At 33.5% G+C, this 20621-nt stretch overlaps 1 protein-coding gene and 1 long non-coding RNA gene across 6 annotated transcripts in view; one reads left to right on the top strand and one right to left on the bottom strand.

The window, feature by feature from the left end:
• TENM2 (teneurin transmembrane protein 2) overlaps positions 1 to 20621 on the top strand; it is an 865315-nt gene that overhangs the window by 557293 nt on the left and 287401 nt on the right. For all 4 annotated transcript variants that reach the window (XM_087924563.1, XM_087924565.1, XM_087924562.1 and 1 more), the window contains one exon: positions 6722 to 6956. In XM_087924563.1, the coding sequence (XP_087780689.1) occupies positions 6722 to 6956 (235 nt within the window). The remainder of the gene's footprint in view (positions 1 to 6721; positions 6957 to 20621) is intronic.
• The window catches only part of LOC148126963 (uncharacterized), a 50174-nt gene that overhangs the window by 27924 nt on the left and 1629 nt on the right, over positions 1 to 20621 (bottom strand). The window contains exons 2-3 of one of the 2 annotated variants that reach the window (XR_015741766.1): positions 5103 to 5183; positions 4430 to 4513 (exon numbers count right to left, since the gene is read on the bottom strand). This is a non-coding gene — a long non-coding RNA (uncharacterized LOC148126963). Of the gene's footprint in view, positions 1 to 4429; positions 4514 to 5102; positions 5184 to 10532; positions 10830 to 11178; positions 11258 to 20621 lie in introns of those variants that run through there. The other variant, XR_015741767.1, reaches the window with a different exon arrangement.

Genomic DNA, 20621 nt, shown 5'->3' with positions numbered 1-20621 from the left:
TTATCCTAGAAATGTGAGAACAAAGAATGATGCCAAATTAAAGAAAATGCAAGTATATTGAAATCATGTCCATATTTCTTCTTATAGAGCACTGTTTCTCACCCTCAGCAATGTCTAGGATTTGAAGTTGTAATGTTGCTGAGGATGAAAAACAGTGTTGTAGAGTTAAAAATTGAATAAGAAGTATGGGACAAGAAGAAAATTGTAAAATATTGCAGACTAGGCTTTTACTATACTGTTTCAAAATACAATAGGAACATAGAAAATATGAAGAACTCACAAATTTAGTTTGGTAGAATGAAGTAGATGTTTCATATGACTGGGTTCTGGAGGATAAACTGAAATATTAGCTTAGTGGAATAATGGAACACTTTCCAAAGCTATGTTGAAATAAGATTTCATTGGAGATAGCAAAATGTTTTTGCTCAGCCCTAGTAAAGAAACAATCTCAGAGGCTTCCAGGGAGTGAAACTGGAGTTGATTATTGTGGCAAAGACCAATGAATCAGTGAGTAGATTAATTTCTTGGAATCACTCTGGATAAGGAGAGGATGGGAGATCACCCATATATGTTCCATACAGCTGGTCCTCACAATGAGGCCTCTGGACAATGGTTTTCCATGGGTTTGAGTGCTGGAAATAACAGGATTAGCCTTCTTGCTTACAACTGCAACAAAGGCTTTTTAAAGAACACTAAGTTCACAAATGTCACTTTCTCATCAATCAATTTACAATTTTGGAAATTGCTTATTACTGACTTCTAAGCTTAGAGATGGTCAGAATGAGAACTTTGAAACCATTGGGTAAGTGTGCCATTAATCCTAAATCAAAGAAATCTTTTAAGCTTAAAAAATTTAAAGAATTTGACATAAACAGAAAACAGCTGAATAAGATCTTGTTCTTTAAAAGTTCTGATAAAAATTGATAATTGAATATTAAAATAAGAGCTACCATTAAAACACAAACACCTATTGTATATATTGCAGTGCAGGCTCTGTCCCTAACATATTTGATTGTGGCAGAGCAAGGAGAGTTTGCTTCACAATACATATTTTGCCTCTCTTGTCCCTTCTGTCATCCGAATGGCCCCATAATGTCATCTAAATTCAGGATAAAGGATACCTCTAAATAACATGTTTAACTGTACACAAATCACAGGTCGATTGCTTCCTGGCCACAGAAGCTGGGAAGGAGTGAACAGTTAACAGAAGTTAAGTATTGGATGTTTATATTCATTATATGCAATAGCTAAACCTAATTATGCTTTCATGGCTTTCATTTAAAAAATATAAAGGTACAGAAAGTTCCATGAATGTTCAGCTATCTAGATATCATGATCGGAAAATAAGACTTCTAATATTACAATAAACAGTGAGTAAAAGGACTTGATGACTAGGTAAAACATAATTAACATCGGTATTATTTATAAGGCATAGAGAATATAGTTATCTAATAGTTGAGATTAAGGAATATAAGGAAGAGTTTAACCATCTCTCTTTACTGAGCAAAATTGGCCACTGTCTCTCACCTTCATATCATTCATCCCCATCATTACTACTTGCATTATGAAAATGCTCTCCCCCATTGTCAATATTTTCTGATGCAAATAGATTTGGTAGAGAAAGATTTTCTCTTGGAGTTTTATAGCCCTGACCTCCATCTGGCCCCTCTTTGCATTTGAGTTAACGTATATACATCTCTTTTTTTTCTTCAGAATTGCTATCTTTGGGAGAAATTCAAAGTGTGACATTCATAAATTTCTTTAATGTTGCAACTGAAGAGTGTTTCTGTCTTGTGCCATTGTACAATTACCTACTGTAGACTTATTATAGAAAGTCTGTTCCTTCATAAAACACTACTTCCCCTAAGTTCCTTCTCCTAAACACTAGGGGAAGGAAAAAGACTATAGTGCACCCAGTTCTAGAATTTTTCATCCTGGATGCCAGACACTTGGTGCCACTGCTCATTTTCCAAATGAGCTGGAAGAGATACACAATTATTCTTACATCACTCTGACAATTTTTAGGGTCCCTCATGAACCATCTAGAGAGCAATCAGATTCTCAAGATGTGCTCAGCTAATATTTTCATCTTAAGAAATGTCAGCAGACTAGAATTTTAGCCAAAAATTCCCTACACCGGGGTTTGTAGAAGAGCAAAGAGAAGTTAAAAGGAAGACATTTTTTTAAAGTCTATTCCCTTATAGTTATATTTTCTGAATCTTAAAAAAAAAAATAACTGCCTTCAATGTAAATCTTTCAGGGAATTTTAAGGAGAGGAAAAAATGAAATATTGTACAATCCACCAAAATAAAATCCATTAAGGCATAGAGGAACTCAATTCATGGAATCTGCTACTATTTAGGAATAATTAGTAATTAGCAATTGGCTATTCTCTAATTTTAAATGTTTAATTGGTATATTACATATAAAAATTTCAGGAAATCATATAGATATGCATGCATTTAAGGAAATTATTTGTAGAATTTGTGGGAGATGAATATAACAATACTTATATTCAAAGATACATATTTTAAGAAAGTTGCACAGAGTGGTGTATATGTAAGGGAAAGAATCAGAAGTATCGCCTCTAATTTAAAATACTGATTTTCAGTAGTTTTCCAAGTTACTGTTTTGCCTTATACATTATATATCGGTGTTTTTGTTGTTTTTCTTGAGAAAACATTTGATAAGGATTATAAACATTCCTATTCCAATGCTAGAATGTTCCAGATCAAGAGTGCATTTGGTTGCAAATGAGAACATGAATATGAGTGGAATGATAACCCGATGAAATGGAATGAACCAAGCATTCCTGGATATAAACTTTATAGTAAAGTCAAGGAAGACCCCATGGGAAAGAGGTTGGTCTTAATGTCATGGAAAGTATAAAATCTAACATGGTAGAAAATATTGGAAGACCAGATTCCTCTAAAAAAAAGTCATCATGTATGATTAGCAATATCTGGTGACAATCTAAGATCTAGGGTATGCTCTTGCCTTCCTGAGAAAAATATGGAGAACAAACTTGAGTTGTTGAAAGAAATCAAGGAGACATGCAAAATAAAACTTTGTAATACCTTACAATAGCTGCTGACAACCATGATTTTTAATCAACAACACTGAACATGACGTTAGTTTTAGCATACATGCAAATAGGAAACTGGTGCTCTTGAGGTTGGTTGTTTTCTTGCTGGACATTTCATTATCCAAACTAGGTAATATTAATAGGGCTGGTATGGAGTGGTTCTTTTTATTTTTTCAGCATTGATGTCAACCCAGAGCTGCAAACAGTCTCCCTTATAAAAAATTGACATCCTGGTTTAACAGTCACATTTGACCATAAGTGGAGAAGCTTCTAAAATATAAGGGAAGTTCTATAAAAGAAATTTAAAGTTAATGAGCTAAATATTATGGGCGCTTCTGATTATTTAAAACCAAAGTAATTGAAACTCAGGTAAAAAAATTTCCATAATTAGTAGATAAGTTAAAGAGTTATTAGGATAAGATGAACAAAAATTGTGAGACATCCACTAATTGCATAAACAAATAATACTAGAATAAACACATCCTGTGAACAGAAATATTCCTTCTTAATGCACATTTCCAGATCAAACCCAGTGATAGAGAAAATAAAAGCTGTTTGATGGAAGAAGGGCAATCTTTGTATGAAAGACCATGCAAAAAATAGCTTCTGTCCCTGTTTCTCACAATAGTTGAGCTGTTTAATTTTTTTTTTTTAGTTTTTAATAATACTTTTAGGACTTTTACTTTATGCTAATTTATGTTGCTTTCTGTAATCTCCAAATAGCTTTAGTTTAATAATAAGCCTTAATAAAATGGCATTTGTAATCTTACGGAAACCCTTACCTTCACTTACACTGGTGAGGTTATTGTGAGAAATGAAATATCTGGAAACAAATCAAGCTCAGAGAGCACCACAATTCCAAAGTCTTAGAAATGTTTGTCACCTAAAATGGATGTCTAAATATCAGCCTTACTTTGCATAACAATAATAAGAAGCAACACCAATAACAATAAAAATATGGGAATTTTCTTTCTATAGCTGGTTGATCTTTTTCTGGATCCATTACAGAATGAAGAATCGTCTATCAGAGGTGCTTCACTGTGGATTCTTGCAATGAGCAGGAGATTATACTTGATTATCTAAAGGACAGTTTAAAACTCAATTACCGAGCTTTATCCATGTTTCACAGTGAAATAAAATGAGTTTAAAAATTGCTTATCTCATTGTCCTTAAAAGGGAATCCCAAAGTACATTATAGTTTTGTTGGGCCTAGAGAAAAGAAAGTTAAAGGATGATTTCAGAAACATTTTGGCTATTTCTTTTTTCCTTAAAGAGTATATTTCAAACGGCATCTACTTTGTTAAAGTAGTATTCATTTTAAACATACCCTGCACCTCTTTTTACCTTTTAAAAGATGTTTTTGTTTCACCATTCTTCAAGACTGAATGTTCTGCATGGCACTGTGATGTAAATGAGGAAATTTGGGACCTTTTAGAGAACAGAACACATTTTCACTATAATTACTTTATAAAAACCTATCTCTCTATAACACAACTTTTTTGTATTTCTTATGCGATGCTGTCATACTTTAAATAAGAATTTATCTGGTTCTTTTTGTCTTTATGTCTTAATCCACTTCATCAATTGAGGGGTCAAACCACCAAAAGATTTAAAGCACCGTAGCTTTCTTTCATCAGGACATATTCTAAACTCCTTTCCCTGATGATGCTGATTGATTTGTATTTTATTGCTTCTTCTTCACATTGGAGAATAAAAGCTGATTGAAAGCAGCAGCTGTTCTTATACTATACTCCTCTAAATGGGGTGTGTGTGTGTGTGTGTGTGTGTGTGTGTGTGTGTGTGTGTTCTCAGTGAATGAAACCTGTGAATTCTTGTTCTGACATCATTTCTTGCTCAAATGTGTCAAAGAAATAAATGTAGTTTTGCCACAGGGCATACTTTTATCACGGAACTCAGTCAATCCTCACTCCTGCTTTGATCTTGCCTAGATATCAATGGGCACAATGGTTTAGATCCAGGTAACTGTATGTGCAGTTAATTAATGTAATTCTCTTACCAGCCATTGTAAAGCTCCACGCTGAATTTTCCTCCACCAATTTGCAAGATTATTTTCTCCTTAGACTCTTAGACAGTTTACCTTATAAGAAGGAACACATAGGAAGATTGGAGCAAAGGGCCACGTTATGCATATATTTTTTTTTTTTGATGCAAGGATGCTATTGCTATAATATTCTGATAGTTATTGACAAATTGAAAAACATTTTGCCAATTCAGATGCTGAAACTTCATATGGATTGGTAAGTGTATGAAATTGTAGTTCCTCTCACAAAATTACAGAATTTGGTCCTTTCAGAAGTCTCTCTACTGAAGGGTTGGGTTTTTTTGTTTTATTTTTTGAGGAAATTCAGCAAGGACTCATAAAATTAAAATCTGAACTTTTAATTTTCAACTTGCAAACTTGGTCCAGATAATTTGCAATAGGTATGTGATTAAAAATAAATTTATTTTTTTATTTGGTTATCTACAGATCTTCGATTCAGGTTTTAAAGAATTCATTACATATTTAATTATACACATTCACATTTTTAAAATACTCTAGGGGATGCATTTTCCTATTGTTTCATAGGAGTACAGATCAATTTAACTATGAACACTTTCCTCAGCTGACATTTTCTGTCACTATTGATTCATTAAATACAAAATGTATCTTCAAGTTTCTCAAACTAAACATATATCATTATAATTGTGATTTGCTAATGTTGTTTTTTTCTAATTATTGCTCTCTATACAAGTTAGTATAATGATTGAATGTACAATTAATATTTCACTTGTCTGTTATGCTTGTTTTTTCTGATATTGCCTTTAATTCATTTTTCAGAGTGAAATAAGTATAGGACTATATGAATATAATAATATTATCTAATTATTCATCTTGGTTGGTAGAAAAGAGACTATTAACACATTTTGTAAGCCTATTAACTTCTGTTTATTTTCTTCTAGTACCTGTATGATATGTTTTGTTCTATTTAGTATATTTGTATTCCTTTCATTTGTCATGGAGTAGACGCTGCATTTCTAAAATAATCTTGCATGTAGGAAGTTAACAAACATCCTCAGTTTTAACCAGAATGCTAGATTGTGTGCCTATAAATGAGCTTCTCAAGGCTGTCTAAGACTTGATGCATGCATCTTCAGGATGCATTTTTAGAATAGCTACTTTAAGGTGCATTCATAGTCTGCATAAACACATTTTGATTTGGATCACCACAGGATCATTACATACTATATTAATCTTCCAAGAATGGGTTAGAACATACCATTTGACTAGTATGATTCTGTCTTGTTTCTATATATTCCTGGAGTGGCATGCAACTAATTCACAAGTTGCTAAACTTCTTACTTATTTTGTAACTTTTGAATGTGTTTAAGGAAATAATTAGCCACTAATAGAAGGAGGAAATGATTACATAACAAATTATATGACAGTTATTGAGTCATATTTGCAAATGCTGAAGGGTCATATTTGCAAATGCTGAAATTGATCTATTTCTTTTAAAATGCAATCCTAAACTTACTTATGTGGTAAGTAGAATGTAGTTTTGACCTAAAAGTTTAGGATTAGTTATTTTTTAAAAGATTGAATAATTCAGTTATATTTCTCTTTTTCCTTTCTAGGGCCTTCAAATCATCACAGCCAGTCAACTCTGAGACCACCTCTTCCACCACCTCACAATCATACTCTATCTCATCACCATTCTTCAGCCAACTCCCTCAACAGGAATTCCTTAACAAATCGGCGGAACCAGATCCATGCACCAGCTCCTGCACCAAACGATTTGGCCACTACACCTGAATCTGTTCAGTTACAGGATAGCTGGGTGCTGAATAGCAATGTGCCACTTGAGACCAGGTAGAAAAATGTTCACATTTGCAGAATGATTTTAATACCATTCCTTTTTTGAAGAATGGCTTTGAGACAATTCACGAGATTAGTTTGTTGAGATTTCTAGAGGGGGAACCATTCTTTGTATAGCATGTTCACATGTCATTTTTGTATTATTTATTAATTTAAGTAATTTGTATAGTAGCCTATCTCATATAAATGATTCTTGATAGCTTACAATAAAATATATTAAAAAACTAAACATAGTAGGTCAAGATACTTCATATATAATAAAAAAACACATAGCAGTTGAGTTTCTTAAATAACTATCAATAAAACCAAGTGACAGGCACTATTATACTCTCCGGGCTCCAGGGTCAGTCACAAAACTAAGTTTTTAGGGACTTGCAAATGGTCAGCAGGGTCAGGACTGATTTAATCTCAAGTGAAATTAATTACACAGTGTGGGTGCCATAGCATAAAAGACCTTTTTTCCTGTAGCCAAGTTATGTTTAAGTGGGTATAGCCCTTCATAAAGAGACAGGTGTTAAAGAGCTGGATGTTAATAAGGCAGAACAATGATTTCAATAAAAGAATTTTAAGCAAATTCATTATCATCAAGAAGACTTTGCAATGTTTTATCTTGTTTTAACCAAACTGATAAAAAGAGCTTTTCCAATAAATAACAATGTTGTACATAACAGTATAATGTAACCAAATTCCTAATTTTTAATCTGTAAATTTATTTAATTAATGTTGATCAATTCAAATTATCCTTGTTGGATACATATGTATTTGTTAGTCATATTTTGCAAATAAATTTCATGTCACATATTCTACTGCAAACCACAGGAAGGTGTTACAAGGGTATACCGACTAAGTGTTACTAATGCATTATGCATTTGGCTCCTTCTGTGGAGCCAAACAGACTAATAAATAGACTAATTTGAAAGTAAATATTTTGGAAACCTGAAAAAACAATCAATGATTCAAGACAGACCAAAGTATAATTTTCATTTATACTTCATCCAACATGCAGTCTTATTTAAATCTCCCTTATATACTGTCAATTTGATACCTGCAGGGCAAATGCTAATGTTTTAAGAAGTCCTGTGTTTGTTGACTGTGACAGAAAGGAGGAAAAAAACTAAAGATTTATTTTTCTTAAATACTGTTATTATTTTTTACATTTTGCTACTTCTTTAATTTCAGTGTCTGTTTATAAATGCATCAAATATACAGATGCATTACAATACAAAAGTACAAAAAAGTTTTGTACTGTAATACCTCTAAATTTTTTGTAGTTTGTAAATGTAGACTGAAATTTCTTAGACTATTGCTAATTTCCCTTATCACTCCTTCTGATCTTTTGTGTGAATCTATGTTCCCTTCTCACATTCCTAGTAATATGTTTCATTTTCCAATAGTTGCCCCTTTGTAGAGCCTAGATCCTAAAGTAAATTACTTACAACCTACATAGATTTTGTATGTTTAAGGCAAGAATCAAAGTATCAGGTAGCCTAAATGTTGTCCATTCCATCTGTGTGCTTGAGTTTTATATAGAATGACAGTTCTGAGGCACATCTATGATGATAATGATAGATCCACAGCAAAAGCTTCCCTTTGTTTCTCCAAATTGGGATAGAACTCTGAAGCCAGACCCTGACATGCACTCTTGGAAAATAAGGCAGAACAATCTACCATATACATAGACATAATATAGATTACAGAATATAAGCATTAGTATTTCTATAAAAGAGGCAAAACTCACATCACTTGTGGGGATAAAATATTTTTTTATCTCTGTAATTAAAGCCCATTTAAATCTGTAATCATTAAGACTGGAAAACGCAATTGAGAAAGCTGAGGACAGAGATGACTAAGGTCATTATAAGCTCTTTGACCAGACAAGAGTGGGTACATGCATGCCTTTCTAATTATGCTTTCTGTTGGCGCCACCTCAAAAACCAAACATTACAGATAATCATCCAGAATTAGAGGAAACAATACTACTGGAAGAGACAATCTGGATCTCTTTAATCCATGTGGTAACACAAATAGTGTCCCAGGTGAACAGGATTCCAGACTTATGCAGTTGGTCACAACATTTATGCAGACAGTGCCAAATCTAAACAAGACAGCAAATGACAATGTGTAGAGTGAAATTTGTTCCATCTGTAGATGCTAAGAAAAAGAAATAAAGTATTCATGTAGTCAGCTTCGAAGATCTGACACCTTGCTGTGGGTGAGTGCATTGGTCTTGGAACAGTTTTTGGAAATGGATTTCTAATTTTTGGAAATGAATTTTATCCAAGGTGCATCAAGTTAATTTTATGATAAATAATATTCAAGTGAATATTATGGACAAATTAGTAAATCTACCCCTAGGTACTGTGACTTATAGTAGAAATAAATGTGGAAAAGTTTAATCATAACTTCTCACTTCTTATTTTCTTTCATTCCTGGTATGTATATACCTAGCACCATAGATAAACATGAATATTTATTGGGGAATAAAAGAAATCAAAATGAGAACATAGGTAGCTGCCTTATACAGAAGTTAGCTATAGTCTAAGTTAGCATTATCAACACTGACTTGTAGTCTCAGATCATTTTTTTCCCTAGTTTATCCATCCGGAAATGTTGAATATTAAAAATGTATCGTCTTATAACTTTAGGAGATTTTATCTTTATCACTACAGTGCTATTCAGTAGATTTGAGAAACCTTTGAAAGCTGAGAATAGGATTCAAAAGACAGTAAAATAAAAATAAAAATAGAAGAAAAAGAAAGATTTATAGTAACAGAACATCAGCTCTGCTACATAATTTCCCTGAGCATATTTCTTTGACTCAAGAAGGTTGTAAGAGATAAGCATGTTTTGGCCAGTTGCCCAGACCGTGTTCGTTGCTGCTGCCAAATTTGTTGAGAATAAATCAGTGAAGATGTGTTGCTTAATCTTAGATAGTATGATGAATCTAGCATTTATTGATGAGAATTGCATTGATGAAAATACTGATTTGTTTGGATGCACTGAATCTTTGAAGTTTCTCATTTCCTAAACTAAATGGCAAATGGCTATAAAGCACTTATTTCAGAATTGTATAAATTTTTACTTATGTATAGACACAGCTTAGTTATCTCTAAGATTTGGTGTGAAACCGAGGTTTAAGTTAATATGTTTTCCTCAAAGCATGTTCTTGAATTTTCCTTGATAATAACTACAAAATCCTTGAAGTTTTTAAATATTTAGTTGTAAAGGTCTAAGGTATAATCACAACTTAATTTTGCTCAAAAATAAATTTAATTTCTTAACCAGACTTTCATCCCAAATTAAAGGAATTACAATTGGAATAAGAAATCAGTGGCAGAATTTCTGTGGGAAAGATTGAAATAGCCTTTTAAAAAATAGTAGCGTTATTATATAAAGCTGCACCATTTATAAACTATTATTCATTCATTCATTCATTCATTCATTTATCAAATTTAAAAACTGCCCATCTCTCTCATAGAGGGACATTGGGCATTATACTGATAAAATATTAAAACATTAAAAACAATAGATAAAATTTTAAAAGACAAGGATGAATTTAAAAATGTGTGAAAGTGAATTAAAAATGGGAGATAGCTTTCAGAGTGCTGATCAGCTCCATCGCTTTGTGCTCCTATGTGAACCCCAAGCAAGGCCACAGAGCCATGTCTTCACATCTTTCCAGAAGGCCAGCGGGGTGGGGGCCTGTTCATCTTCCAGAGTGGGGAAGAATATTCCAGAGGGTGGAGCAATGACTGAAAAGACTCTCTTCTTGGACCCGTCCAGTTGAAATTATTTCATAGACAGCATTCATGACATTTTCCCCTCCTGATTGGGTGGGACAGGCTGATGTAATAGGACAATGATGCCCTGAGAAAGGAAAGAGAAAATGAATGTATTCACTGCTACTTTCTAACTTTGTACAGGCAGAAAAAAGATGTCATCCCTCTATTGCAATGATGCCATGTATACACTATAATCTTGGTTCAAAAAGTATTGACACTCATGCCTTTGCCAACTTGCAGTCCTTTCTTCCTCTTCCTTCTGTCTATACTTCCTGAATTTGTCACATACTCATATTTGCTGAATGGCAAATGCCCATCCTTTATTTTTTTTTTCAAAGTTTGAAATGAAATTGGATATTAATAGATTGATCACTTTTATAAAATAGCAAAACTGTTTTTCACAGAACAATATATTTAATAACAAGCAAACAAACCTAGATAAGAAACGATCCTCATTGTGTTGTTTGGGTTTTGTGAATGTCATCCCAGATAGATTTCTCCTTCCATTTTTTTCTAAGAATAAAAAAACAAGATATACTGCTAACTCTTTCTACTTTAACAAATGTCAATAAACTTAAGAAATATATTTTTTTCTATGAATCACTAAACTTATGTCAGCCAATTTTTGATCCATAATTCCTCCCCTCTTTTTGGGACAATTTCAACCTATATATTTTCATCAAAGAAGCAGAGAAACAACTGAACCCTTTCACCTGAAATTTTGCTTTATGGCTTCGACGTATTGAATTGACATTCTGTTCCCAGCTGACCATAATGTTTCACGTTGCACTGCACTTTAATTTAGCAGTTTCCTTAGCCTTCCTTGAAATGTGGCAGCTTATTAATCTCAATATTGGGGCTTCTTCATATATACAACCTACTTAAAAAATATGCTGCTGCCCATTTATTACAAAAATTCAATTTTGATTATGCTCTGCACATCTTTTCTCCCCTTGTTAAAAAGAATAATGCAATTGTGCAGTATATAATCTCTCCCTGGATATTTAGAGTTTAAAGTTTTAAACTCTTCAGTGTTATCTTAGTAATGAGATACGTACTTCCCCCTAGGTAGTACAAAATGATAACATAAGTAAACAGGATGTCTCAACCACCATCTATTTTGTTTTGATTTTTAGAAATTCTTTGCAAGTTTGTTAGAATTCCTTGGGAAAATAAAATTTGTTCTTATGGGAGATCAATTATATTATGTATAAAAGTGATATGAATATGTCAAGACACTTTCATTATTTCAATAGTTTCTTGTTACAGCTTTAATATTAGATGCAAAACTCCTTTATCCGGTATTGTATGTGGAGATCGTATGAGCAGCTAGACAGCTAACAGCAGTTGTTTAAAGAGGGTCAGTTTTAACCCAAAACATATATATTGCACAAATGCAGAAGAGCAGGGACACAAGTGCTTAGGACATCCTCCTTCATACCATCCATTCTTGAGGCCTCCAGGAGATGAACGGGTGCAAGATAAGCAGGTTAGGTTAGATATTCCTCCCCCAGTTTCGAGTAACCGTCTCATAATAAGTGTCTCATATGACTCCGATTTGGGGAATAAAATTATTTAAAAATATTCATGTATATTCACAAGCAAGCAAGTGACATGGAATGACAGGCTCATAGATATGTTTTTGTTTGATGGACTTTGTGTGTTGTTAGCTGCTCTGTTTTGGACCTTGGCCTGCTTAATTGTATGCCATCTCAAGGGGGGAATGTTTACTTCAGAAGAACAGCAGATCAATTATGTGGTGGGAATGCAGCAGAGCTACCCTTTATTAATTGCTTGTTAGTTTGAAACATGTTTTTCTTTTGCAAGAATCTCTCACTTTTTCCAGTTTGCTTCTCCCAGTTTGCAGTTCAAATTATTAAGGTGCATGTTGAACGGCCCGATATGCTGTATTTAATTTAAGTAATACAATTTGAGATAGAGTAGAGAAAGCAGTTGTCCATTTAAAGACATCAATACTTTCATGAACGCTATAATGATGGCACTATGTTTTTCAATGAAAGTTTACATCATTGCCTTCAGTATATTAAGCTCTTTTGTTATGGAAACTATAGATGGTGCCATTTCAAGATGCCAATCAAAGGCATAATGGCTTATAAATTAGGGTAACCCAAAAAGCTATTATATATTTTCTTTGAAATACAATTTGTCAGAAATTGCACAATGTTCTAATGCCAGTTCTGAAGTCTGTGTGGTGTTATTTATATTAGTATAAATTAAGTCTGCATTACTGTAATTATTCTTTAGTCTTGATGGGAAGAAAAGAAGTTTAAATAGCAAGATAAATTAGGGCTATTCTTAAGTGATTCAAGAATATGTTGCCTTCATTTGCCAGCCAGAAGTGATTTGTGTATTTTTAAAATATTTGTTACTTAATCCAATAAATTTCAGACCATTGGCAGATCCTTAGGGCTGGGCTTCTACAGAAGTTATAAAGATAGGAACTTTTACCAAGAAATGTTATATGGCTCACACAATATCACGTACAAGGAGAATTAGCAAAATATATGTCTGTGATAGTCATTCTTTATCAACTTAAAGTAAATTACAGAAAACCTGTTAAGACATAAAGTAGAATGCACCAACAGCGTAATAAATAAAATGTATAATGTTGATAAGATGAGAACTTTATGGGCCAATTTAGAACAATTTTGTAGCCTTTTAAAAAGGTTGGGTTGTAAATGACAGCACTATAATTTATATACATGGTTAGACAGTACAGTGCCTGAACATAGCAATGTACCTACAGATACATCCTTTGGTCCTTACCATAAACGTTCTCCCACTGTATTTAATTTTTTTAATGATAATAATAAAAAAAACAGGACAGCAAGCATGTTGCATAACATATAAGACCCTTAGGCATTCTTAAGAAATGAAAAAAGGGCTGCTACCACCTTGTTCTTGTTTAGAAATATGCCAACATTTGTCCAGAAACAATGGAAAGGTAAGCAAAGAAGATGAGAAACATTGTGGGTGACCAGAGAGGGAAGCAAAGAAATACTTCACCAATTTGTCTTCAGGAAAATGAAAACATTTGACTCAACATGGCCAACTATTTTGTTAATAGGCAATTCCCATGGCAACTATTGTATAAAAGTGCTTGTGTGTGCAAATTTGAAATCTGCCAATAAATCCAACAAAGCTGGTTACGTCTGATTTTTTTTTTTAATTCTCTACCGTAGGGTGAGGGATGTTGCTGTCCTCAAGAACATACTGCACATCAATTTTCATTTTTTGGTATAGAGCTGGACTTTAAACAGTGTTTGATAAAGCAAACTATAAAGTCCCATGAACAAATTCAGAAGGCATAGGATATAAGGATAGACTCTATTGCACATTAATAAGCATCTGAAAAACATGAAACAAAGCTTTGAAATGTACACAATTTTCAAATTGTAAAGTTCTTTCAATATCCCCTTCGAGACCAATGTACAATTATAAGAGCTCTGGAACTGAGAGTAAGTACTACGATGGTGAATTCTGTTGAAATGAAAATGTTCATGATAACAGTGTAAAAAAGCAACCATCTTGCTATGAGGGTTATGCTATGTAGTAGTATTAATATTTTTTTTTTTTTTTGTTTACTAACTGGTCTCAGATGAACAGCAGAAAGGAAAAAACAAGAAGAATAAAGTCTTTTATTTTCTGGGCCACCACATAAAGACATTTTTGTTCCCCTTGTGACAAATGGGCAAGTCACCCGTGAATGTATCTTTTTGATCATTTTAAAACCCAGAATGCCAAGTAAGGTATTTGGCTGACCCAGCAGGGCACTATATTACCCAAAACTATTTGCAATATTAAGGATTTCTTTTCTTTTCTTTTTTTGTAAATTTTATTTGAGTTTTCACAAAAAAACCCAAAAAAAACCATCTTTCTTGAAAGTAGCGTAATCCCAGGTTACATTTCTTCGTACAGACACAAATTCAATTTCATGCTCATTTTTATGTTCTATTCCATATCTTATTACTGTTTTACATTTTCTGCATAGCTTCTCCCCTCTTTTAATTTTCTCAATTTTATTTTAATTATCTCATCTCAATTCCAATCATTATATTTATATTTTTTGTCTGTCCTGTTTCAATTATCTATTATCTTTTCTCATTAAACAAAGTTTCTCCTGTAGTTACTGTTTGGAGTATGACGCCTTTATATCTTTTAAGTTTATCCATTTAACTCTTATTTAGGCTTCAATATATACCCTAAAGTTATAACATTCAATATAATGCATAACTTCCATTCGGATTCTTCTTGGTACATTCTTAAAATACACACTATATTCTTTAAAAAAGAAAAAATCATAAATATATGTAATTAAAACAACACATTCCATTCCAATTCAGTTCTATCATTAATATTAATATTCATTAAAATCTTAACTTCTTTAACATTACTTTTCAATTAAATATCATACTTCTATGGGAACAATTATAAGCTTTCCATAATTAATCCCCCCCTTCACTTATATTTTATAAAACATTAACTAATTAAAACGTTCCCATCCCTTCCAAATTCAATTTTCTCATTTATTTTATTTCACTTATTTTATTAACAAACATTTCACTAAATTACACTAACTATTTTATCCCTCATTTTAATCATACATTGTTTCCAATTTTCTAAAAAAAATTTCTATTACTAATATAACAATACAATTTATGTACCTTTACAGAATCCCTTTTTCAGTTAAATTTTCACCCATTATCTCTAAATAGGTCCTGTTTCTCTATATCTTGTTCCAGTCCTTTGTAACTTCTTTTCCTTTCCTTCTTCCCTCTCTTCTTCCCTCTCCCCTTTTTACCCCCTTGTCTCTCTATCTCTATTTCTCTCTTCTGTATTCCCCACTTCTGTTGCTTTCCAGTATTATACTTATTTTCTGAATTATTTTTCTTTTCTTTGGTTGTTTTTTTAAGTCTTAAATTCTCCATTCTCCTCCCCCCCCTTTCCTTTTTCTCCCCCACATAGAATTACTTGTTCATTAAAGATGGCTTCTTCTTTGTCCCAGTCTTCTTGCTTTGCAGACATTTCTTGTTGTTTCTCATAGTTCCAAATCTCCATTTCTAAGAATTGAAAAACGAAGCCCAAAGAACCCCTCCCTTCTTGTGCATCTTCTTTAAACTTTTTAAGTTCCATTTTCAATTCATCCAGAAGTAGTGCCATTGTATAAATTTTTAAACAACCACCCGATTAATTTTAGTCATTCAAATGCAATAACCAAGAATCCAAAGATCACCAAATAATCCAAATACACGCAAGCTGTTTCTTTTTTGCTCCTTTTTTTCACTTTCTCTTCCTGGGGTTCTACTGTTTAGTTACAAAGTTTCAGTTAAAATGTATCTTTTGGAAGTCTTGTTGAAGTTTTACTGTAGATTCTTTTTAATTCCAAGCAGTCTCCTCCCTCTTTCCAGATCCTGCCCTTTTATTCTTTTTCTCTCCCTTCCTGCTTATGAAAAAAAACTTTAGTGTCCAGAAATCTTTATTATCCCTTTGACATTTTGTTTTATTTTCAGCTTAATTGCCTGTTGATGTCAAAGCGGATTTTTCCAATTTCTTATTTAAGTCTCTTAGTTGTCAGTATAGGGAAAGGGAGAGAAGGAAAAAAAAAAAATCAAACCTTTCCCTTTTCACTTTCCTTCACTGCTTCCGACTCTTCTTTGGGAGCGATGTTATTTTTTTGTAAGTTTAAATTCCAGGATACCTTAGTTGTAGCTTTTGCAATTTAACCCAGCCAGCCAAAACTTTCACTTCTTATCTTCCTCCTACACATTCTTTTCCGGTGGAGTTCTTCTTTGTGGTGGCCATTTCTGACCACCGCTGCAACCGCCTTCGGGAAAAGAAGTAATGGCCAGTTGAGGAGGAGAGATGTGGCTCTCCTCAACCCTGCTGGCAGTCTCCCCCCTCTTCACCACTTCTACGGGGTGGCTTAGCCCCGAAACCAGCTGGCTCAGGGCACTCCAGTGGCGAGCCCGGTCCGCATACAATCACAGATTTCTGTCTGTTACCGAAGGAACTCAAACCAGAAGACCCGCAATATTAAATATTTCTTGTTAGTAAGATTTTTTAAAAACCATAGAAACTACACGTCTCTTCTAAAAGGATTATTTGTTTTTGTATTTCTGTTTCTTATAAAATAAGAAGCCAAGTTCTATCTGCCTTAAAGTCTATTTCAATAGCTACAATATGTCCTGCCTGCCCTGTTTTGCTGCTAGTTTAAGACCGCCTTCCTGTAAAACATAGGAAGGCTTTAGAAGTGCTGTATAGTAAACATTATCTTATGCTTCTCTACCACTTTAAAAAAAATTAAAAAGTGTTTATATTCCCTCACATCAGCTGCTGTTCTCAATGGTGTGGGAAGCAATTAAAAAAGAAATGAGAACAGAGCTCTACAATATCTTCAGGCAATTTATGATAGTATGACTAAGGTACTTAAAAATATGTGTGCCCATCAACTAAAAAGATATGTTGCCAATTTTCATATTTAATAATATATCTTTTAGAAATGTATAGAGAAAAATTAATTTCTAATGTAGGAAGAGGGAATATCCAGCTGCCACATTTACAATTTTTCCCTCAGCTCACTTGGAATGGTGTCCTTATTTTTTGTAACCAACATCTGCTCTTGTTGATATAAAATCTAGCTAACCCCTAAACTGAAAAAAAAAAGTTCTACATACAATATATTCAGGCTAAAGTAGTTTAGGTCTTACTTGACACATTGGTCAAATGACAAATCAAACATTATTGAATAACCTGTAATGTGGCAGTAGTTCAATACTGTGAAGTACTCGAAGAAGCCTTGATCCTAATAAAAGTTAAAGGATTGGCTGGTTGCCTACTTAGCACATTAATTTACAAGTGGAACAACTTTTTTTAAAAAGGTTGGTGTCATCAATGATCCTCAAATTTCATGCTAAAGTCTATATATAATCATTCACTTTTACATTTTTTATAAACAAAAAATAATTTCATTATTTTATAAATATTTTCATAATTACCAACAAGATTAAAATGTACTTTTTTAGGTTTTTAGAAAAAGTAAGCTATTTTAAAATACAGGATTTTTTAAAATCATACTTAACTATTGAATTGGTTGCATTTTAGTCAAATATTAAACCTACTGACTTGCTGGCTTAATAGCTGTTTTAAATCTGATAGAGTTATTTGCACCATTGCTTTAAAAAAAAATCCCTTGCTTACTGAGGACACCACTTTCTGGAAAATGGAAGATGTTTGATTTCTGATTTCTGAGTCAGCTTGACTGCTTAGGTTGTATATAGAGATAGGGACTCTGGCTATGCAAATATTTTAGAGATTGAATTGCTTGCCTCCTTCTCTTTCCTGATATAGAGTGTCTGTTTGATATAGAGTGAAGAAAGACATGTCCTCCTGAGTTGCAGGAGTTGCAGCTCTTTTCTCAGGGGAGTTTGTAAAAACTCATTAATTAACTACCAAAGCTTTTTATGTTCTCAGCCAAAAACCCAGCAAAATCAACCTGCCACTGAAAGGCAGCATATGATTAATATTAGTGATCATGTTAACAAATAGGTACTGTATATTAAAGTGGTTATCAGAGTGACATAAAACAGGAAGAAATCTGATAGCGTATTGAAAAATATCAGACTATGATCTTCAAGTTAGTACAAAGGGGCTATCTAATGATATTTGTGTTCTATGATCTCCACAGTGTGGAGAACTCTTCTATTATTCAGCATATACATTGGCTTGATAATTCAAAACTTACTCTCATGAAAGTTAAGTTTTATTTTTTCAACCTTATGCTCATTCATATATACATAACTGGCGTCTCCCAGCACGGAATGAAATACAGATTATCTTAAGCGCAGTGATAAGGATTTCTGCCTTTTGCCTCTTACCCAGTGTTACCTATGAGCAGGAAAACCAACCAAAAGTCTAGGAATATGTAGTGGGATGGGAGTAAGAGTTTAAGCAGTCTCTTCCCTGACATCTCTTTGCAGATGGTTGATATCAGTTCTCTAAGGAACAAATCAAATCAAAACCCTTAGGCCAGAGAACACTCCTGTAAACATACATAAACTGATAATTATTAATAAAAGTAAAAGGTAACATAAAATATAATAAATTACATGAAACAAATCAATATTCTAACAGTAATGCAACTAACACAAGAGATCACCAAAACTTCATACTAATCTTCAATCATAGGTAGGGCAGATGGAACAAATGGTAGTACAAAAAAGAAATGGAAAGATACAGTATGTCATGGTAAGGATCAAAATAAATAACATTATTGCTAACAAATGTTACTAAAACAGTAAATAGTAATTGCCAGTTGCCCTTCCCTTTCTCTCCTTAGTGCATTATTCCTCCCTCAAACCTGCTTGCCTACAGGCTGCTTGCTCCTCTTGCAAGCTGGGGAAACGCATGTAGACATGCACAAACTCATCTATTAAACACTTCCTTTCATCTACAGCCATGTGTCTGGTCTAGTCAGGTGACTTTTCTGTGGTATGCAACTTTGGTTTGACAGCTCTGAGACTATATTTCTTCCCATTACGGAACCCCAAGTTTGCAGGACCTCCATCGTGTTTCAGAGGAGGAAGTGCTTAGAGTTTCCCTGAAGCCCCTCTCAGTGTGTCTCACATCTCACTTGGCATATACACTCAGCAACCCAAGTAGCATTCTGTTAATACTGGTCTAAATACGGAAAATCATTGTAATGATTTCCAAAAGCTGTGGCCATATTAGTTAATATTCTTATAGATAAAAATGTCTGTCTATCTGTCTGTCTATCTATCTCTATCAATCTATGCACCCACCCATGTATCCATACATCCATTGTCTGTCTATCTGTCTATTAATCCATCTATCCATCCACCCAACTATCCTGGAGGAAGAAAAATGCCACAATAAAAGTCAGCATTTGTATGTGATGGGAGAGGGAGCCACCACACAAGTTTTGTGGAGCCTTTTTTTGTGTACTAATGGGCATACCAATTATGAAGCCTACATTTCATAAGATTGATATTCTGAAGAACATGGGAAACAGGAAGAAATAGTCCACTCCACTGACATGCCTGGGCTCTTTGGAAGTCTCAGTATAAATTACCATGTAGCTCTGAGAACAGGACCCAGATGGGAGGAGGCCATCCCACAGCAGATATCTGTCATAGATCCTCTAAAACAGCATCCCTGCAGAAACCCATATTACTGTGACTTTGATGATGTTTAGAATGTCATTAAAAATATGTTCCTCGAGGTCTTAGGGGAGGTTTTGACTCCTGTAGCATCTTTTGTTTGCTCTGTGACAATGTATCTCTCTTATGGCAATATGCTATTCTGACCTCTGATTGACCAGGTGAAGAAAAATCCCCTGAAGACTTACAAGACATCTTATTTAGGAGTGCAAGTATCAGCTTTTTCCTGCTTGTAAAAAAACCCCCAACAGTGCTACAGAAAATAAAGTAGGGCTCTAAAAAGTATTACTGTTCCTTCATTATATGATGCTACAGCAGAAGTTGTATTGCATCTTTACCTGCTTTAAAATATTTTCTGAGGTTGCTGTAGGTTCAGCTTAATGCTTTTATAGAACAGTGTGCCTAAAGGCTGACACCTGCTTTAAAAGTCTACCATGCCACTTTTCTTATTAGGCATTCTTCAAACATGGTGCTACTATGTGTCCAACTGTGTCCATGTTAAAAAATCTAAGATGCCAATGAACAACTATTGTGGTATTTAACACAGGACAGTTTGACGGAATACTGGCATTGATTAGAAAGAGAGGTTTGTCTTTAGAGGATAGGTAACTACATTTTAACCATTGGAGAATTGTTAATGTTTTGTTAAAAAGGCAATTGTTCATGAAAAGACTCAAAAT

Source organism: Pseudonaja textilis, chromosome 2 (assembly GCF_049901715.1).
Source record: "Pseudonaja textilis isolate UNSWEBS1 chromosome 2, rPseTex1.2, whole genome shotgun sequence".
Lineage (NCBI taxonomy): Eukaryota > Metazoa > Chordata > Lepidosauria > Squamata > Elapidae > Pseudonaja > Pseudonaja textilis.
This window is presented reverse-complemented; position numbering and strand designations above follow the sequence as displayed.